The 18770-nt window shown below is 42.4% G+C and overlaps 1 protein-coding gene and 1 long non-coding RNA gene across 7 annotated transcripts in view; one reads left to right on the forward strand and one right to left on the reverse strand.

The window, feature by feature from the left end:
• Nucleotides 1–9826: 9826 nt before the first annotated feature.
• On the reverse strand, nt 9827–15860 carry LOC115792487 (uncharacterized). Of its 2 annotated transcripts, XR_004021036.1 has the most exons (4): nt 15723–15860; nt 14517–14582; nt 10459–10868; nt 9827–10379 (listed from the first exon to the last, which is right to left on the reverse strand). It is a non-coding gene; the product is annotated as an uncharacterized LOC115792487 (long non-coding RNA). The 2 variants fall into 2 exon arrangements; XR_004021035.1 differs by having other exon boundaries at nt 9827–10868.
• zeb2b (zinc finger E-box binding homeobox 2b) overlaps nt 14580–18770 on the forward strand; it is a 97774-nt gene continuing 93583 nt past the window's right edge. The window contains exons 1-2 of one of the 5 annotated variants that reach the window (XM_030747020.1): nt 14580–14885; nt 16063–16201. In XM_030747020.1, coding sequence (XP_030602880.1) covers nt 16129–16201 — 73 coding nt within the window. In that variant the 5' untranslated portion in view covers nt 14580–14885; nt 16063–16128. Of the gene's footprint in view, nt 14886–15975; nt 16202–18770 lie in introns of those variants that run through there. The other 4 variants (XM_030747011.1, XM_030746994.1, XM_030747003.1 and 1 more) reach the window with 4 other exon arrangements.

An 18770-nucleotide genomic window follows, 5' to 3' on the forward strand; every position in this document is an offset into this window, starting at 1 on the left:
AGGGATGCTTTACTCGGCAAGGATAGAAACGTGGAAGGAAGTGGTGAACACAACAGCAATTTACTTCCTATGCCAGTTTCTATCAACATTTCCCAAAATCCTTTGAGTGTCAAAATAACAAACGCCATGGATGACAATGTTGGAAAGATGGTGCGTCTAAAATGAGCAGTGGATGCATACAGTGCATCCAGCAGACCGTGAACTGACTTTCTCCGAGTTCCTACAGGGCCATAAACTTTAGCAGAGGATGAAACAGATCCGTTTGTCTGAGGCTCTGAAAAATAATGTAAACATCTGAAAGTGCACACAAGCAAACTGCAAACTCTGTGAATTCTTATCGAAGAGGCCAAGGGTTCAAAGCTGACTTCTCTGCAAAGTTGTGCCACAGTTGATGGGAAAAAGAAAAACATTCATTTGCTGCAGTTTGGTTTAAAGTTAGCGATCCTCTGGGCAGACACACTCACACACAGTTGTTGTTGTCATGTGGTCGCAGGCAATAAATTGACTGATAGTGAGCTTGGACAGTTGTAGGCGATGTTCAGGGAATCAGTTTGTTTTGCTGAATTATTTCCGTGGTCGTCATCATTGACAATACCAACACCCTGACCCCTAACTCTTTGTTATCAGAATATGTGACTACCACATATCAAATGATTAACATGCTTTCCAGAAAACATAATTTCCCTCACTCCAAACTGTACATGGTTAGAGTTAGACTTCATGAGGTTAAATAACCCAAAATGTTAAGTGCAGATGCTGTCCCATTTGTGCTTTAGGCCAGGCTTACCTTGTGCCTGACAAATCCTTTTCATACCAGTCTCCAGTATCCTTAGTTTCTCAGTCAGATCCTCCCCTTGCTAGTCTTTCCAAGTTTCAAAACACCAATCCTTACGTATAGGCTTCAAGATGATGGGACTTTATGAAACAATGTCACAGTCACCATTTAACTCTCATTTAGTCTGTTTCTTGTAAAAGTGAAGTTTGAAGGAGTAGGGATAGTGAAAGTAGATGAGTTTAAATACCTGGTGTCAACCATCCACAGCAACAGACAGCGGACATGAGAGGTGAAAAATGCAGGCAGGGTGGAGTTGGTGGAGACAAGTGTCAGGGATAATTTGTGACAGAAGGATAGCAGCAAGAGTGAAAGGGGAGTGAGACCTGCTATGATGTATGGTTTGGAGACGGTAGCACTGACAAAAAGACAGGAGGCTGAGCTGGAGATTTTCATTGGGAGTGACCAGGATGGACAGGATTAGAAATAAGTACTACCTCGAACTACCCAAAACAGAGCTGGACAGTATTTGATGCCAAAGTACTTTTTCTCACATTCACTATATCTATCTATCTATCTATCTATCTATCTATCTATCTATCTATCTATCTATCTATCTATCTATCTATCTATCTATCTATCTATCTATCTATCTATCTATCTATCTATCTATCTATCTATCTATATATATATATATATATATACTCTAGTCTTGAAAAAGGAACTGCTTGGACTGGGTTTGCAGACGATAATGACCACTCACATCCTGTAAGTTCACCAATTACCTGCTATGTTCTTGCATAGACTGTATTGGACATCATACAGACTTTGTGGCTTGTTGAAGAGCTCCACCAGGCAACTGCCCAACTGTTCTATACTGGAAGAACAACTTCCTGTGGAGTTCCAGAATAGAGTTGAGGTATGGTGGCGCCCTCTTGCCTGCAGCCAGGTACTCTTGGGAGGTTGCTGGCTGTCAAAGGGTCAAATCAATCACAAAGAGGATACTGCGCCAGAAACCTCCTTGTGATTGCTTTGGTCACTAGCAAATTGCTGTGGTTGTCCGTAGATTGCATGGAAAACGCAGACTTGTCTGCAAACACTCACCAACTGCTTTCTGAAGTGGTACTGAAACAGTGAAAAGTGCAACACAAGGGGACATGGGGACCCTTCACCTTCAAAGGCAAGTATTTGGTGAATTTTTGCCCTCATCGGCATCTTCCATGTAAACTATGGGTGACTCCGACAGTCTACCAGCAACCTGTGGTTGCCAGGGGGTCACTGTCTGGTCTCTAGGCCTAAGTGTCTGAGGCCTAAGTTTCTCTCCCCCTTTGAGTCTTTTCCTTTTTCTGTGAGTTGGCTTAGTCACAGATTTCCTTTCATGGAGGCAACACCAGTTCCCAAAAAGTGGCCACCATCCAATTCTGGTTGAGAGGGCGGTCAGCTGACATTATTGTGCCAATCTGAAGAGAGTACAGCAGCCATCCACACAGCATGTCTGTATGTAATCTGGCTCCTTGGGCTGTGGCTGTATCTATTTAATGATGACTAAAATGTTGCAGTACCTAAAAGAAAGAAGTACAAGATAACAAAAATAGAATTTTGCTTTAAAGGCCAGTAAATGCCCCATAGACTCTTGAAAAATATGAAAACAGAGCATGTTATTGCTAAAAATGTTTATGCTCAAAATCCACTCAGTGTTTGGGTCAAAATCGATCGTCTGATTTCAGCCAAATGTGTTTACTTTTTAAGATATCTTGCTAACAAGCAGACAGGGGAAAAGCTTTAAAGGCTGACATTATTCCACCCAAAATTCATCCACTTTGTACCCAACAAACCTTCATTATGGCAAATCATTCCAGCCTTTTGAATCAATCCGCAAATACTCCAACTATGGTTGGAAAACAGATGATACTAAAGAAAAAGTTTAGGCGCAGCCATATGTATTTGTGTGTAGATGGTGCAGTATTACATGTGATTGCAGATCTTGTTTTTCTGCCTTTTATCGATATGTTTAGAAACTCGTTTCCTCTCTTAGCAGTGCTTCATCATCTGGCTGAGTGGGAAATCTCCAAGAGCCGGACAAGGTTTCTGCAGATGTAAGTTAGATCTTTTAATTCTATCTGTGCGTCCTGAGAGGATGTAAACTCATATACGGAGGCAGATATTAAGAGCACGCCGATGTGCAAATGTCTGTCGAGATTAGAGCTACAACAATTATTCAAATGTTTGATTAATTATTCATCAGAGACACCGTCAATTATTAATTTTGGTGAGTGATAAGTCGTCTCCCCTCTTTTTTTTTTCTTCATCTCAGAGTGAAAAGTTTTCTTGAGGGATCTATCAGAATCCCAATCAAAACCATTTTATTTGTGAAGTGCAGTAAACGTGCAGGATTTGTTTTGGTGGCAGCAGACAGACGCTGCTCTTTACATACTGTCTCTTGGTGTCTCCTTCAAACATACTAAGAACATTTCTGATCGTGGTTTTTGCAAGAAATAACTTATATGATTATATCTCTGTTCTCTTTGTTATTTGCATATTTTTCTCATTATTCTCTGTATTTCTATCCTCTGTATCTCTATTAGTTCTACACTCTCTGCTTCTGTTTTCTATATGTCCATTCCTTATCTTTTTCATTGGTTTCTCTACTTTTATCTCTCTATTTTCTGCATCGATATCCCCACAAGTCTATTCTCTGCATCTGTGTTCATCTTATCTTTCTCTAGTCTCTCTATATAGATTTCACTCCATTTTTTTATGTCTACTTTTTCTCTGCCTCCTTATCTCTTTTCTCTATATAAATATATCTCTATTTCCTAATGCTACAGTACTGTGCAAAAGTCTTGAGCATCCGTTCATTTCTTTATATTTTTTGCTAGGAAAATGGGAAATAGTTGAAGAGATTTCTTTAAACTTGCAAATATTCATGGAAAGACAAAAACAGAGTTTGCACAATTCTAATGAGCTTGAAAGTCAATATTTGGTGTGACCACCTTTATTCTTCAGCACAGTCTGAACTCTCTGAGGCAGCTTTCTTCTCGTTTCTTTAAGTAGTCTTCAGGAATAGTTCTCCAGGCTTCTTGAAGGACATTCAAAGCTCTTCTTTGGATGTTTCTGCCTTTTGTTCTGTTCTCTGTCAGGATGATCCCACACTGCTTCGATAATGTTGAGGTCCGGTCTCTGTGGAGGCCAATCCATGACTGATAGTGTTCCACTGTGTGTTTTTCTATCCAGGTATGATTTAATCTCATCAGCAGTGTGTTTGATATCATTGTCATGCTGATCCTTTTCTGGGTTCATAATTCAATCAATTTCAACAAGATCTCTAACACCACTGGCTGAAATGCAGCCTCAAACGATGATGGAGCCTCCACCGTGTTTTACCATGTTTTACAGGTGGTTGTAGACACTCACTGTTGTACTGCTCTGCTGACCTTCTCTGTACACACTGACGATGATTTGAACCAAAAATTTAGTTTAGGACTGTAATTTCTTCTTTTGTCCTCCACTTGTCCAGTTTCCTCATTTTTTAAAGAGCACGCAACACACCATACTGAGATATATCAGGTTTTTCTCTAAAAGCTCTTTAAGAATCACCTTGTTGGTGCAAAAATACAATTTTTGCCTGTCAAACTGTGCTATCGTTGACATTTTTCATATATTCAACTAAAGAAATGGGAACAGAAGATGAGTTTTGTGACAGGCTGATAGTAACAAAGTGCCTAAAGAAACAGTTTAAAAGTTTTTTTTCCTTTTTTTTAAATTACTAGTAAGTCTGGCTCCATGGAAGCAAAACATAAAGCCATGAGAGGTGGATCAAGACTTTTGCACAGTAATATACATCTGCAGTACATATCATATATTTACATATTTAAGAAAAATACAACTATGCACCTATATATTAAATGTGAACTATCTGTTGATATTAAGTGACACAAGTTTGTTTTTGACTTTTCTGAAGTTTGCCAAAAAATAAATAAGTCCAGGTCTGCTGGGGCTTTGTTACATTTTAAATAGATTAAACTTTAATGCTATGCATGTAAAAAGCGATTGATTGAAAGAATAAGCAAAGAAACATGTTTTCAAACGTGTCACTTGTGTGTCTGGTTGGTCCTAAAATAAAAGTTTTAGGTCTTCATTCCCCGCCGGATGTTTTTTTGAAGCCTTTCCACAGGAGGAAAGGGCACGCAGTGTGTTTATCTTCTGTTTTTTTTTTTTTTTTAAAGTGGCCCAGTCGTGGTCATTTGTAGAAGATTCTGCTCAGTTTTCCAGCTAACAAGAACAACATGAAAAATCAATACTTTTTTAGCGTGAGCATTTGTTTCTGCAGCAATCTGCTATGCGGCGATCTTGTTCTCTCTGTGAGCTTTCTTGTCCAGCAGAGAGAGATCAGAAATTCTCAGCAAAAGAGCAGCTTTTTTTCCCCCCTCCTCGCTCCCTTTCTTCCTCGTGGCGAATATAAACTAAATTCATTTTGCATGTTTGACGAGTTCTCGCAGATCACACGCTCCAGCCTTCGCCTCTCACTCTTTAATTGTCCGTCAATCTCTGGAGTTGTTGTGGTGCTGGGGCTCTTGCGGTGGCTATCACAGAGCCAAACCCCGTCGAGAGATTTCCAGTTTGATGTTGTAGAGCTGGAAGAGCCACAAACAAGTGCAGAGAGGAGCCAGAAGAGGAGATGTGATCTGGGATACTTCTGTCGTGCATTCAAACCCTCTGAACGCCAACAACAACCGTTATTTTAATTGAAAAGAGGCGAAGCTCGCTTTCAGGGCTAAAGCACAAACTGTATGCTGAGGCTTTAACACTCGAGGGGCTGAGCTGCAACCACTTGACAGCTGTTTTGAATTGTAGAAGTGCATTTTCAAAAATGTCCCTCCTCTTTTTTTCTAGACCCACTTTCTGGTCAAACCAGCTTTGTTTGATTTTCTACATGAAGTGGTTATAATTGTATTTACACCAAACTCCTTCCACTGCGGGCATGTTGTTCAAACTTTGTCCGTCCTCATAACTTTGTCTAACCTCGTCTTTCTCCATATTCTCTGAATAAAACATAAGTATAGCAGATTTGAAGTCTTTAGCTGCTTAACTCGACACCTAAATTTCCACCCTGTTGGCAAATCTGAATCATCGTGATGATCACCCAAAGATAATAAAAAAAAAATCCCCTCTTACTTAATGTCTGCGAGATGTCATATGCCCTATACACATGAGGAAAGCAGCACCACCCATCACATGAGGTGGAGCTGGTGTACATTACTGTCAGACTCTGTGGTTATATCACAGCAACTGAACATTGAGCAGTTGTTGATTGAGACTCTGCAACCGCCCCTTAAAGTCTCCATGTTCACTCCAGAGGGTAGGTTTTAAGGAACAATACTGATTAATGCGACAGTCACGCTAGGAGGAGGGTTAGGTGGCTGAACAGTGGCTGAAGACACGGCCAAAATTATTACGGCCGTGTGCAACGAACTTGCGGTCTTGTTGCCTTTGAAACGGTTGCTTCAAAGATGAGGACAAAGCCTGCAACCACTCACAGTCAGTTGCTGTCTTCAGAGTGATCTTTGTTGCATCAAGACGGCAATAGAATGGAAATAAGGTGACGTCAGTCTGCAACTGAATGGGGTCTAGTTGGCAATTACATGCAATCTGTTTGTGATAATTTTGCAATTATCAGCAAATAAATCAGCAAAAATCACACATCTGTCGCTGTCGCCATGCACTGTAATTCATATTATTAAGTTGGCAATCATGTTTTAGATGTTTGTGATAATATTTTTTTATATTATATTTAAAATATGTTGCCATCTTCACACAGAGAAATTCATATTAACTAATTAAATTCAGAGTCCAGCGAGAACCTCATAGATTTGAAACAAAAATGCAGAAATCACAAATAGTGACAGACTGGCTGCAAGACGGTGATTTAACAGCAAAATGACACAGGCGCGCTGCAACCTTGTGTTTATATAGGAATACAACCAGAATACAACCAGTTGGCAACCATTTGAGCCGAGTCCCCTACTGCAAAGAGTAATTGTTTGGAGACAGGTTGCCTCCCACCATGAAACCTGTGCAATCGCCTAGCCATTGACAGTGGTTGCTCAGAGGTTGAGGGTGTTGGATGTGGTTTCTAGGTGTGCATGATTGAGACCTAACCCTGCCAATAACTCTAACCGTAAGCAGCAACTTGGTAGATGTAAAACTTTGTTTAGCTAGGGAGAGAACATTTCCAAGGACCTGCTGATCATCCTAATATCCAGGGGTGAAAGTAAGCCGGTACGGTCCGGTACTGCGCACCACTAAAAGATTCTGCACCGGTATGCAGCACCTGGAAGAGCAGCTGTCTGCTGTAAAGCCATCATTCAGAACCAGTCACGGCTGCACTTTGGGTCAGAATAGATCTGCTAGCATTCAGCAGTCTAAAACCCGACTTAATCAGTTAATAAATAGCTTTTTTATTCTCATTTCAAATTGTTTCTGAGCTATTCGTGGTATGCTGGAGCCTCAATTCTCTATCTTCTCTCCCCTCGGAGCTCGAGGCTTTCATCTATGGCCAGCCTTTACTCCATTTAGCCTGTTAACTGGCCAGTGGCCACGTCCACTGGCCCTGTGTAGTGCATTTTATATGGCAGGCTAGACCCTCTCATTTTGATTTACACCTCATTCAGCCAATCATGTAACTGGCCGTACCAAAATCACCTGAAAAAGCTACGTGACACTCTCTGGTGATTATTGGCTCTGGAAAATCCATTTCTTAAAATGATTGGCCGAATGAGGTGTCAATCAAAATGGGAGGGTCTAGCCTGCCATATAAAATGCACTACATATGTCCCACGGACAGGATGTGGCCAGTTAACAGGCTATGATGTAGGGTTTCCACAGCCAATAATAACTGCTCGATACAAAATATCCCAATTAAAAGCAAAGACAATTTAACTAATTGTGTTTCATGTTATTCTGCTCAATATCAACAACACAGCACAGCTATGTATATATATATATATATATATATATAAAAGAGGTTTTTTGTCATAATACCTGCAAGAATTTAAAACTACTTTCACCCCTGCTAATATCAACTGATTGAAATTTTCACTTGACAGTGTGTACTGACTGAGTATTTCTACATACTTCTAGTAGCAGGAAAGATTTGTTGGTTTTCATCACATCAAATTTTAAGGTGATGTGTCACAGTCATATAAATAGTTTCTACTGGTCCAAAGCCAGCGATAGTCTGCTTCAGATGCATTCACACTTCTACTAATAGCGGTGATACTGGTTTATTCAAAGCTGCTGCATGGATAGAGCATGCAGGAGCGTTCTGGTATAAATTCACCAAACTGTGCTGTCACACATGGGCTCAAATAGACGTTTCGCTGACTTTGTACTAGGGAGCTAATGTCTGATCCCGCTGAGTCAGACATTTGCATTATCACATGAACCTGCGTGTGGCAAAAAAAAAAAAAAAAAAAAAGTTTGAGAGATAGATAAATAAACACAAACTCTGGACTCTGACTTTCTGTGTGTAACTCGTTAGAGGTTAGGACTATGGTTAAGCCTAAAATGAGTTGACCCGAGTTAACGATTGATCAACAGTAGCTTGGATCTCTGATTTTTAATCACTGAATTGATACTTTATGTGATTTTTATCCTGCAGCTTGGAGCATTCATGGTACAGCCCGGTGTAGCTAAAGCCTCGCAATAATTGACAAGAAACAAGTGTCATTAACTTTTGTTGCCAAAGCTAAATAACAATATTTTAAAATTCTTTTTTTTTTCCAATAGCCAGTATAAAAAAAAGTTGGAGTTGCTTCCTGGTTTGAAGCTTGAAGCCAATGCAGATGTGTGTAAAAATCTGCAGCTTTTCTATTGTCCAGCAGGGGGCGACTACTCTGGTTACAACTAGATATCCAGTTTGTAGAGCAGTCTGAGGAAACAGCCCTACTTCTCCTTTGATTTACAACCTACAAACGACTTTTCTGACTAGTTTATATGGTAATTTGATAGTTTATTTATTACAACATGTTAATTTTATAAATTATGGTTAAAATAAGGTTAAAGCAGGTGATGATTTAGGTAAAGTGGGCCTATCTTGTGATTTATGAGTTGTAGCTGAGTATTCAGTGGTAACAAAAACAATATTGTGACAAGAAAAAATACCAAATAAAGTAAATAAGGTAGTCCATGAACCAACAGTGGCCATCTTTTTTATACAGTCTATGACTTTCATTTGTTAGTGTTTATTATTTGTAAAATCACACATATTAATAATAGTAGTTTTCGGAGGACTCCTCTTTGCTGTACAGAATTGAACTGTAATTATATTAATGTGACATGTGCATCAGATCTGTACTAATGCTGCTGCATTATTGCCCTGAATTTCATCTGAAGCTCTCATTTCTCCCTGGAGAGCGTCGGCTTCCCATGCTGAACAGTTCTTTGTAAGGCTATTTTCTGCTCTGATATCATGAACCAAACTACAAGGGAAATGCTGAATCATTGTTTTGTTTGGAAAAGTGTCAGAGTTGTTTGTGCCAACAATTATAGTATTAACTGCTGGCACGAAACAGCAATTTTTCAGTAGCTCAAAGCCAAAGACATCAGTGCTGGGATCATCCTCAGCTTGACATTTGACCTCCACTGTGTCGGTTGTGCGTAATCCCAGGTAGCAGCAAAAGTTTTGCCCAAATCTGGGCCGCATTTGGCGTCGAGTGACGCCGTTTACTCAGCCTCAGCTCCACTGTATAAGGGCTGGATGTTGTGTGTGTGTCGTGACATTAATTGAGGCGTAGGTGCTTAAAGGAGCCCAGATTTGTCACGAATGTGTCTGCTAGCTGGCATGTTTAACCTAATCTATAGTCACATGAAATATTTTCACCCTCTGTCTCCCTCTTTGATGTCTCATCAGCACTAAAACTCCACCCGGTGAACAAAATGAGACGCATCTCCACCTCACCGCCATCCTCCGTGAGGATGATTCTGCGGCTCTCATGCTGCAGATCTGAGAGGCACAGGTAAGTTTTTGATAACAAATACATGCAAATGCATCACTGCCATGCCAGAGTCTTTTATTTCTCCTTAAACGAAGCCTTAAATTAAACCGTCAGAGAGCAGTGAGCACAAATGACCATGATGAGTATTTCTCATATTGTAATGGGTTTGGTCGAGCTGCTGTTGCTGCTGCTGGACTGGGCATAGATTCATCACCGCCACGTCACGTGAGTCTCACAGATCTAAATTAGGCCAATAATCAGGGACGCCTGGCGGCAGAGTTGTTGAATGCACAACATGTACATGCAACAGTCCCGAGGCGTGTTCTGCAATGGCATCCCTCTCTCGCTCTGACTGCCTCTTGTCTTATATCATCGTGCACCAAAAAACCGGAGCCCACATGACGACATTAATCCCTGCAAATTTATCCGTAGCGTGTTGTGGGCCTCGTTAATAAATATCACAATCCGACGACGTCAGATGGTCAGTGGTATCGGCTGCAGAGGGGAGACTGGGTATGGCTGTAGCACGGGGAGAGTTGTTACACGACCGGCCGCACCAATCGGGGATGAGATAGGAGCCATTTGAGGCTGGAAACAGGTGGATGTAGATCCTGGGGGGGAAGAATGATTTTTAACACTAAATTTTCTTTATTATTTACACTACAACACATTAAACAATGTGATTTATACCAGAGTAAATGGCAGTTTCTCAGGCAAAATGAGGGGTGCGACGGGTTGTGCAATATTCTGACTTGAAGACAGAATCAGTTATTTTATTATCAGTTGCAGCACTTTATTCTTTCATGCATAATTGCATGCGCAATATTTAAGGTGGTTATTACAGCCCCGGTGTAAAAGGTGATTTTGGTTCCTCTGTGCTTGTATAGGGTGTGAAGAAGTGAGTGCACACTGTTACTGTTCACCCACAGCCCAGACAGGCTGCAGAACACCACCCAATAAGAAATCAGGAAACTTCCAGGAGGCAGAGCTGGTCTTCTACTGATCAGATGGTTGGTGGTTCCATCCCAGGCTCCTCTGGAGTTGTTGGAGTATTCTTGGGCAAAATACTGAACACCAAATTGCTCCTGATGCATCCATCTCTGTGTGTTAGGGTAGAAATAAATGGAAGTACATTTACAATTTAATATTGTCAAAAAAAGCAGAGCAAAATCACATGCAAATCATTAAAAAAATCTTTATGGATTGGACAGATGGAAGCCAGGTGGGAGATATATTACACCTTTATATCCAGGTGAGACAGATTGCAGATTATAGTTTCACCCCCCCCCCCCCCCTCCAAAAAAAATAGATAAATAAAATCACCTCTTTGGATAGCACAGTAATCACAGTAATCATTTTAAAAATGACCTGTACAAAGGTTAAAGAAAAACATGAAAATTTAGCTGCAAATTTCTGAACGTATTTAACTGTAAATTTGTTACAGACGGGCTCCCTGAACATGACAGTTCAGCCCGTGGAAACCAGAGGAGAAGGGAATATTTGAAGGCTTTGTATTCGACCTTCTTTTAGAGCAGGAAGTTTGCACTATTAACTGCATATAACACATAATATCAAACACCCTCTCAGTCACAGATTCCTCTCTGATTCCAGTAAAGCCCCACCCCCGACGCGCAGCACAGCACATAGCTTTGGCCTCTGATTTGGCTTCTTATTGCTAATTTTCGACCCCTCTCTCTGTTACCGGTAAATAATGCCCATCGTGTGTTTGACACGAGCCCGCGAGGTGCGGAGGTTTGATTTGGTGTCATTCGTAGCAAACGAACGTGTGAAATCTTTGAGAAGCGGTGCTCAGATAGAGCTGAAGCATGCAGCCCTACCAGCTCCCCTCTGCGTGCAAACTGGGAGATTTAAAAAGAAAAAAAAAAAAACAGTGCAGAAATTTTTATTTTATAACATGAAAAAAACCCCATAAAAGTGAGCTGCTTTGACCTCTGACCTCCTCCATTTGCTGCCTGTAATCTTTACGTTTCATACTGTGCACGAATGTCTGCTGAGTGATGTTTATTATTATTAATGCTGAGGTTTTTTTTTTTTTTTTGGTATTTTTTTGAAGGCTGCTGAGACATTTGGTCATGTAACAGCAGCTGACAGCGTGCATACAATCCTAGCAGCGAGTGTAACCCGACTACTCAATAGTACGTACAAACAGAAGCCGTAATTAGACTGACAGATTCTCCAAATACTGCGAAACATTCCTGCAGCCCCACTGCACCGCTGTCTTTATGTGTTTACGCTGTCAAAAAAAAACTGAAAGTGGGCCTTTCTCACACACACACACACACACACACACACACACACACACACACTGAGGCTCGGAGAGAAAATTAGGATTATAATCTTGGTAATCAGCAGTCACGCCTGAGGCGGACAGCTGCAGAACTGCAGAGCTCCAATTTAGGTGTTGGACATTAAAAACCATTAAACCCAAGTGAATTTCCCACTTATTGATTTTTCTGGGGCAACATTTCGACTTCAAGGAGGAGAAAGAAAGAACGACCGATAGACAGAAAGAAATGAAGAAAGAAGCGACAGCGGGGTAATGTGCTGCAAATTTTCCAGATTTTTATTTAGAGAAGGAATTACATACACATGAAAACAACAACAAAAACTGCACATTTCTAACACTTTCCTGATTATTGTACTTTCATTTGGCAGTTTTGCAGGTAACACACACACACACACACACACACACACACACACACACACACACAATGAACCATGTATGTGTTGTTTTGAAGACCCCCCCCCCCCCCCCCCCCCCAAACCTCCCCTCATTGAAACCAATATATTCATTAAGCACAAGGTCCCCCTATAGGTCACACACCGACTGTAATCCGTTTTCACGGTGAATATGTGGCCCCATTGGGGTGGAGGTGTGTGTGTGTGTGTGTGGGGGGGGGGGGGGGGGTAACCACTGAGTGGGGGCAGAGTTTGAGCTGTGATTCAAGTGTGTGTGTGTGCGCGAGAGAGAAAGAGAGTGAAAATATGGCGGGGGGGGGGGGGTTATATAGCATGACTCCGTCGTTTACATCCACGCACTGTGGTAGGAAATTACGTATGACAATAATTCACTCAGAACTGGACCCGAGCAGCAGCGCGGCGACGCAGCTTCGCCCATCCTCGCATCCTCCTCTTCCTCCTTTAACATCACCCTCTTTAATTTTCAAGGAAAGAAATGATGGAAATGATTAAAGTAATTCCAAAACAACAACAACAACAAAATGAATTAATTTCCTGTCCGTGCGGAAAACAACAACAAAGACAATAATAATTTAAAGGGAAGGGTTTATGTGCAAAAGTGCAGAAAAATGAACTTTTCTTGCAGCATCTGACGGGTTTTTTTTGAGGGGGGGTGGAAGGTGCGATGGGGTGGAGGTGATGGAGGGTGTGTGTGGAGGGGGGAGTGGAGTGGGGGGGGGGGGGGGGGTGCATCAACCAGTTCAGCCCCTTGATTGATGATTTAATTAGCCATACAGTGGCGAACTGCAGGAGGACAGGACACAAAATAATACTTTATTTACATAACCAATCAGGGCGCTGCAAAGGTGGAGCCTCCTCCTCCCTCGCCCTCTCTCTCTCTCTCTCTCTCTGTGTGCGTGTGTGTGTGTGTGTGAGTGGTGCAGAGATGGTTGACTTCTCTAATAAATGCGGGATTCATCCTGTTAAGTGGCGTCCAGAAAGGGAGAAAAAATCACTCTAATAATCCCGGAATATTCCTCTAATATTCCTGCGGGGACTCGCGCGGCTGTCCGCTGACTTTACGCTCACTTTATTCGACTTTATGTTTTTTGTTTTGTTTTTTTAATAAAATTATTTTTTAAAAATATTTTTCCCTACACGCGCTGCAGCTGCCCGGCAGTTGTGCAGCATCAAGGAAACGATTTTGTCTCCTGCGAACACGCAGAGGTGGGAATATTATCTCCCCGCGGAGTTGAACTGTGCGCGGAGTTTGCGCGCAGGTGCGTCGCAGGTAATAAAAGCAAAACTGTTCCGATTTACAGGCACGTTTTCCCTCCAGGATCGAAACGCAAAACGCCAAACTTGGTCCCAAAATCATTGAAAAGAAAGAAAGAAATAAAAATAAAGCGGCATTAATTAATTAAGCGGAGACAAACACGAGAAAACGATCATTTCTAAGGTGGGGGGGGGGGGGGGCGCACACTTTGAGCCTTTTTCCAACTAAAAAACAAAACTGCATTTTACACTAAATATAGTCCTTTTTTTTTCTTTTGCAGCGTACACAAAAGCCGAACATCCCCAAGTATTTTGCAGCCAATTACAAAAATGAATATATACAACTGCCCCCCCCCCGCATCTTCCTCCTATTTCTGCAGATAAACCTACAAACAAATAACACGCACATATTTACACACGCATGCACACATACATGTATATATAAATTAATAATCCTTACATGATTTTTGTCCGGCGTGGACGCGCTCCAAGTTCCCCCCCCCCCCCCCCCCCCCCCCCTCTCTCTCCCTCTCCCTCTCCTACAACACAAACACTCACAGGACAAGAGAAGGAAAAAGACAGAAAAAGGGGACAGAAAACACACAGCGTCGCCTGGTCTTTGCTCCGCGTCGAAGCCCGACATAGTTGGTTTCACTCAAAAAAAAAAGAGAGAAAGGGGGAGAGTGAGGGAAAGGAGAGAGAAAGAGAGAGCGAGAGAGAGAGAGAGAGAGAGAGGGAGGGGAAAAAAAAACTTCAACCCAGAAGATGCTCACGTTTGGCGCTCCTCAATTATCCCCTCCCGTGAAGATAGGTGGCGTGCGTTTCAGGGGGCTTCTCCTCTGTGTTGCACGGCAAAGAAAAGGAGGTGGAAAGAAAAAAAATGTCATTAGAAGAGGCGTAACACGTCAGTCCCTACCCAGGTTTGTTTCCTGGAGTGGGTGTAAGACATCAGTTGTAAACCTGCCCTAGCAGGAATAGCGGTCCCTCCCTCCTCCCAACTATTTCTAAGGCTTTATTTCTAAGGCTTTATTATCACCGGTGGAAAAGGATCCGCTCACCGCCGCGCTCCGCTATCATCCCTCCTCGCAGCTCCTATTCGCAAGACACCTCTTTACACTCCTAAAAAAAAAAAAAAAAAGCAGGTACGTGCATCCTCACTTTTTTTTATTACCAGCCTTTTTTTTTTTTTTTTTTTTTTTTTTTACCCCTCTTTCTCTCGCGCTCTCTGTCTCGCGGAGAAATGTTGGATATTAAACTTCCACGCGCTCGCGCCAGAGTTGGAGATCAACTTCGCCTTACCTGCACAGGTGGAGAGAGGTGCGCTTGTTTTGGTTTTTATTTATTTATTTATTTTGAATCCATCCTCTTCATTTTGTTTCCCCCAACGTCTCCCTGCGCGGTGTCCTGTAGAGGCGTCCTGCGGGTTTGTGACAGCCGGGGGAAAGCTGCTTTTTGTCGGGCGTTTGTCGCTGCACAGCACCGGAGAGAGAAAAGACGATCCCGTTTTTTTCTTCTTCTTCTTCCCTTCCCCTCCTTCAGCTTCTATTTTAACCTTTTCTTCCAGTCAGCTAAAAGAAAACCTTCAGTCAGTATCCACTGCTTCCAATAACGGTATTTGCGCTGATATATTTGCAGGCGAAACGCGCAATTTGGGTCTAATCGCTTTTGTTTATGCGCCATTTGTGCCTTAAAGGTTTTTTTTTCTGTCCCCCCTCCTCTTCCTTTGGCACATTTTAACAATTATTCCCCATCTGTTATTTATTAACAGAGTTTGGATTCAGTTTATTAAACCTGAAAGAGCAATTTTCCTCAAGTGTTTATTGGAGTTATATGACTTTTAAATCAAGAGTGAGAGCCTTTAAAATTAGACAGAAATGTGACTTGTTTCGCCAAAGCGCAAAACGCGCACAGATCTTCGCGGTTTAATTAAAATAAGTCAGATTTATATTTTCCTGAGAGTGGAGAAAAAAAATGCTCACCGGGTTGTGAAACTTTTTTTCCCTGATTTTAAATAAGAGGAATTCTATTTCTCCTCCTCTTGCTGCTGTTAGTGGCACTGAGCTGCGAGCCGATCAGCTGAAAATCAAAATTAGATGGACACGGATCCCCTCGCTGCTCCTTCTCGCCGCTCTTTCTCCCCCCCCCCCCCCCCCCCCTTTTTTTTTTCCTTTCTTTTAAACAATCTGTCCCTTCGATCCAAGTCACATTTTCAGTTTCTCGTCCGGGCGCAAGTGGATGTGGATCACCTCCCACCCCCTCACCCCAACCCCAACTCACATTGTTGGTGCTGGTGTGTGTGTGTGTGTTTTCCCCCGTCAGATCTCAAGCTGAAATCAAGGAATCGAGTCCATGCGAGCTGCCATCTGATCCCACACACACTTATCAATGAAGCAAGAGATCATGGCGGATGGCCCCAGGTGTAAGAGGCGAAAACAAGCCAACCCGAGACGGAAAAACGGTAAGAAAAATCACGGGGGGAGACACAAAGCCAAGCAGCCGAGGTTGTGGTGGTGGTGATGGCTGTGTAAGTGTATATGTGCGTGCGTGCGTGTGTGTGTGTGTGTGTTTGTGTGGAGGGAGGGGGGCAATATCTTTGGATGTAAGCCCGCTTTCAAGGCTTCTCGCTGCGGTTCAGGGGTGTGTGAGAGTGCCGGTGCGCATTCATTCAGGCTTTTTACGCAGGGATAAAGGGACCAGTATCCGGGAGAGAAACTGTGCGTAAACGCGTCGGAGGGATTCACTTTAAAAAGAAAATAAATACAAAACTGTAGCGGCTTTTAATTGTGTTTTTATTGTAGAGAAGCGGGGTGAAGCTTGTCAGGAGGTTTGTGTAAAAAGAAAAATTAAAAAAACTTGTGGATGTTGGAAAGTTGGCGGTGCCGGCCGCTTTCTCGCTGGGACAAAAATCCGCCATAGGGAGGACTGACTGGCTGCCTGAGCAGCGGTCACTGGCTGTGGAGGAGCTCGCTGTAAAAGTCCAATCTTGTGACTCTGAGTTTAATCCACGCGCTGGCACGCCATAATCATTTTTCTCTTTATATATACACGCACACGGGCCTTTACATCCCCTCTGTGGGGCTCCTTTTTTTCTTCTTTTCTTTAAAGTATTTGAACGCCACAGTGTCGCTGCTTTTCCGGGACATAATTCACAGGAGGTGGCACTTGGTTGGCTGGCTCACTTTATTTTTTTCAAACCTTTTTTATCAATAAGTTAAAGCAGCGCAGAAGGCATGTATAAATAGGATGACATGTCCGATAAATGCTGGACATTAACTGGGTCTGGACTGGGAGCGCTGGAGGTGGAGATTTGTTGCTTTTCTTCCTCCATTTGACTGCACACTTTCCCACAAGAGGCAAATCTGCAGTGACATTTCCTGGCCCCGTTATTCCTGATTATTCCATACAGGCTCCAAACAGTGTGTGAGTGTGTGTGTGTGTGTGTGTGTGTGTGTGTGTGTGCGTGTGTGTGTGTGTGTGTGTGTGTGTGTGTGCTGTGATTCAGCAGGCTTTTATTTGCAGTTTAAAAGAAAAAAAAATTAAAAAGAAAGGAAAAAAAAATCTCTGCCCCCACAGGTTATTTATCTAGATCAGATTTCACTTATTGATTCCACACAATCGATGGCAGACAAGCATTTTGTTCCACACTAAAGAGCTCACAACAGTGGAGGAGATTTCTCATGTTGTGTATCTGCAGCGAAATGGAATAATGAAGCACATTTGGAGGAGATGGCGGTGTGTTTTAGCTGTGGCCACCTGTTTTAGGGAAAGAGAAATAATATGAGCAAAAGCAAATATCATTTTCACACCCAGTAAAGCTGACAGGAGACGGCGGAGCTCTGGCACACTGTGGGAAGAATATTTTTATCTCCTGTAGGAAAAACATGCAGCAGATTCCCTTCTTTTTTTTTTGTTTTTAAAAAAATACATATAAAAAATGTCAAACAAGCTCTGTCTGATGACCCCCCCCCCCCCTTCCTCCATCCTCCCCCTCCTCACCCCTCCAACCCCCCCCTCTGGGAATGCAGAGGCTTATTGAGGCTTGGCCACTCTCTCCTCTCCTCTGTGTCCTCTTCCTGCCCGGCTCGGTCGCCCGCTCGGTGGGTCGGTTGGAGGGATGGCAGCATGTTTACGGCCGGCCGCCACAAAAACAAATTTAAGAAAGAAAGAGGGGAAAAAAAACCAAAAAAACGAGAAGAAGCAGAAGAAGACGGAGAAATGCAAAATATTTCAGCAGATGGAGATCAGATGCACTAACTGACAAATCAGATGAATGTACACAAATGTGATATATGTCGAATTAGAGCTGATTTCTCTGAGGTGGTGCTGTGCTAATTCTAATTTGTCCACCACCTGTTTTTGCATTTTTCAAAAGAAAAAAAAAGAAAATTTATGATTTAATGCACCCCCCCACACACACACACACACATTCACACACACCCTCCTCTTCCTCCATGGATGGATTTCTTGGAGCGTTTCCTCACTAACTTGTCCACCCCTGTGACATTCTCCTCCAGATGACTGTTGGCCTTCAGGGTTGGAGGTGCTACAGCAGCTTTTGCTCATTCACGTCATGTGGTATTTAGAACCGCAGCTCACGACTTATCCCAGAAAAACCCTCGGCTCTCACGGCTCCGAGAAATATTTAAAAAGCTGAGAAATTACATTTTTATTATCGTCCTGTCCCCCCCTGCTGTTAAAAGCGCCGGAGAAAGAAAGAAAGAAAGAAATTCTCCTTTTCCTGGTGTGAAACTTGATCCCAGCAGCGTGAAGCGTTTGAGAGTTTGGCCCTCGCCAGGTGTTGCTTGTCACATCCAGCTGTGAGAACAGAAAAGAACACACACACACACACACACACCTGTCCTTATTTTCTTATTACTCAACCGGCACAAGCATCAAAAACAAACCTCTCTGGAAGAGGCTCTGTTGTGTTTTCCAATTTGAACTCCCTGCACACGAGCAGAGGAAGGAGGAAATGCAGATGTTGCAGTTGTGTTTCCTCCTCATTTAAAATGTTTTTTTCATGTTTA

The sequence above is a fragment of the Archocentrus centrarchus genome, chromosome 2 (genome assembly GCF_007364275.1).
Source record: "Archocentrus centrarchus isolate MPI-CPG fArcCen1 chromosome 2, fArcCen1, whole genome shotgun sequence".
Lineage (NCBI taxonomy): Eukaryota > Metazoa > Chordata > Actinopteri > Cichliformes > Cichlidae > Archocentrus > Archocentrus centrarchus.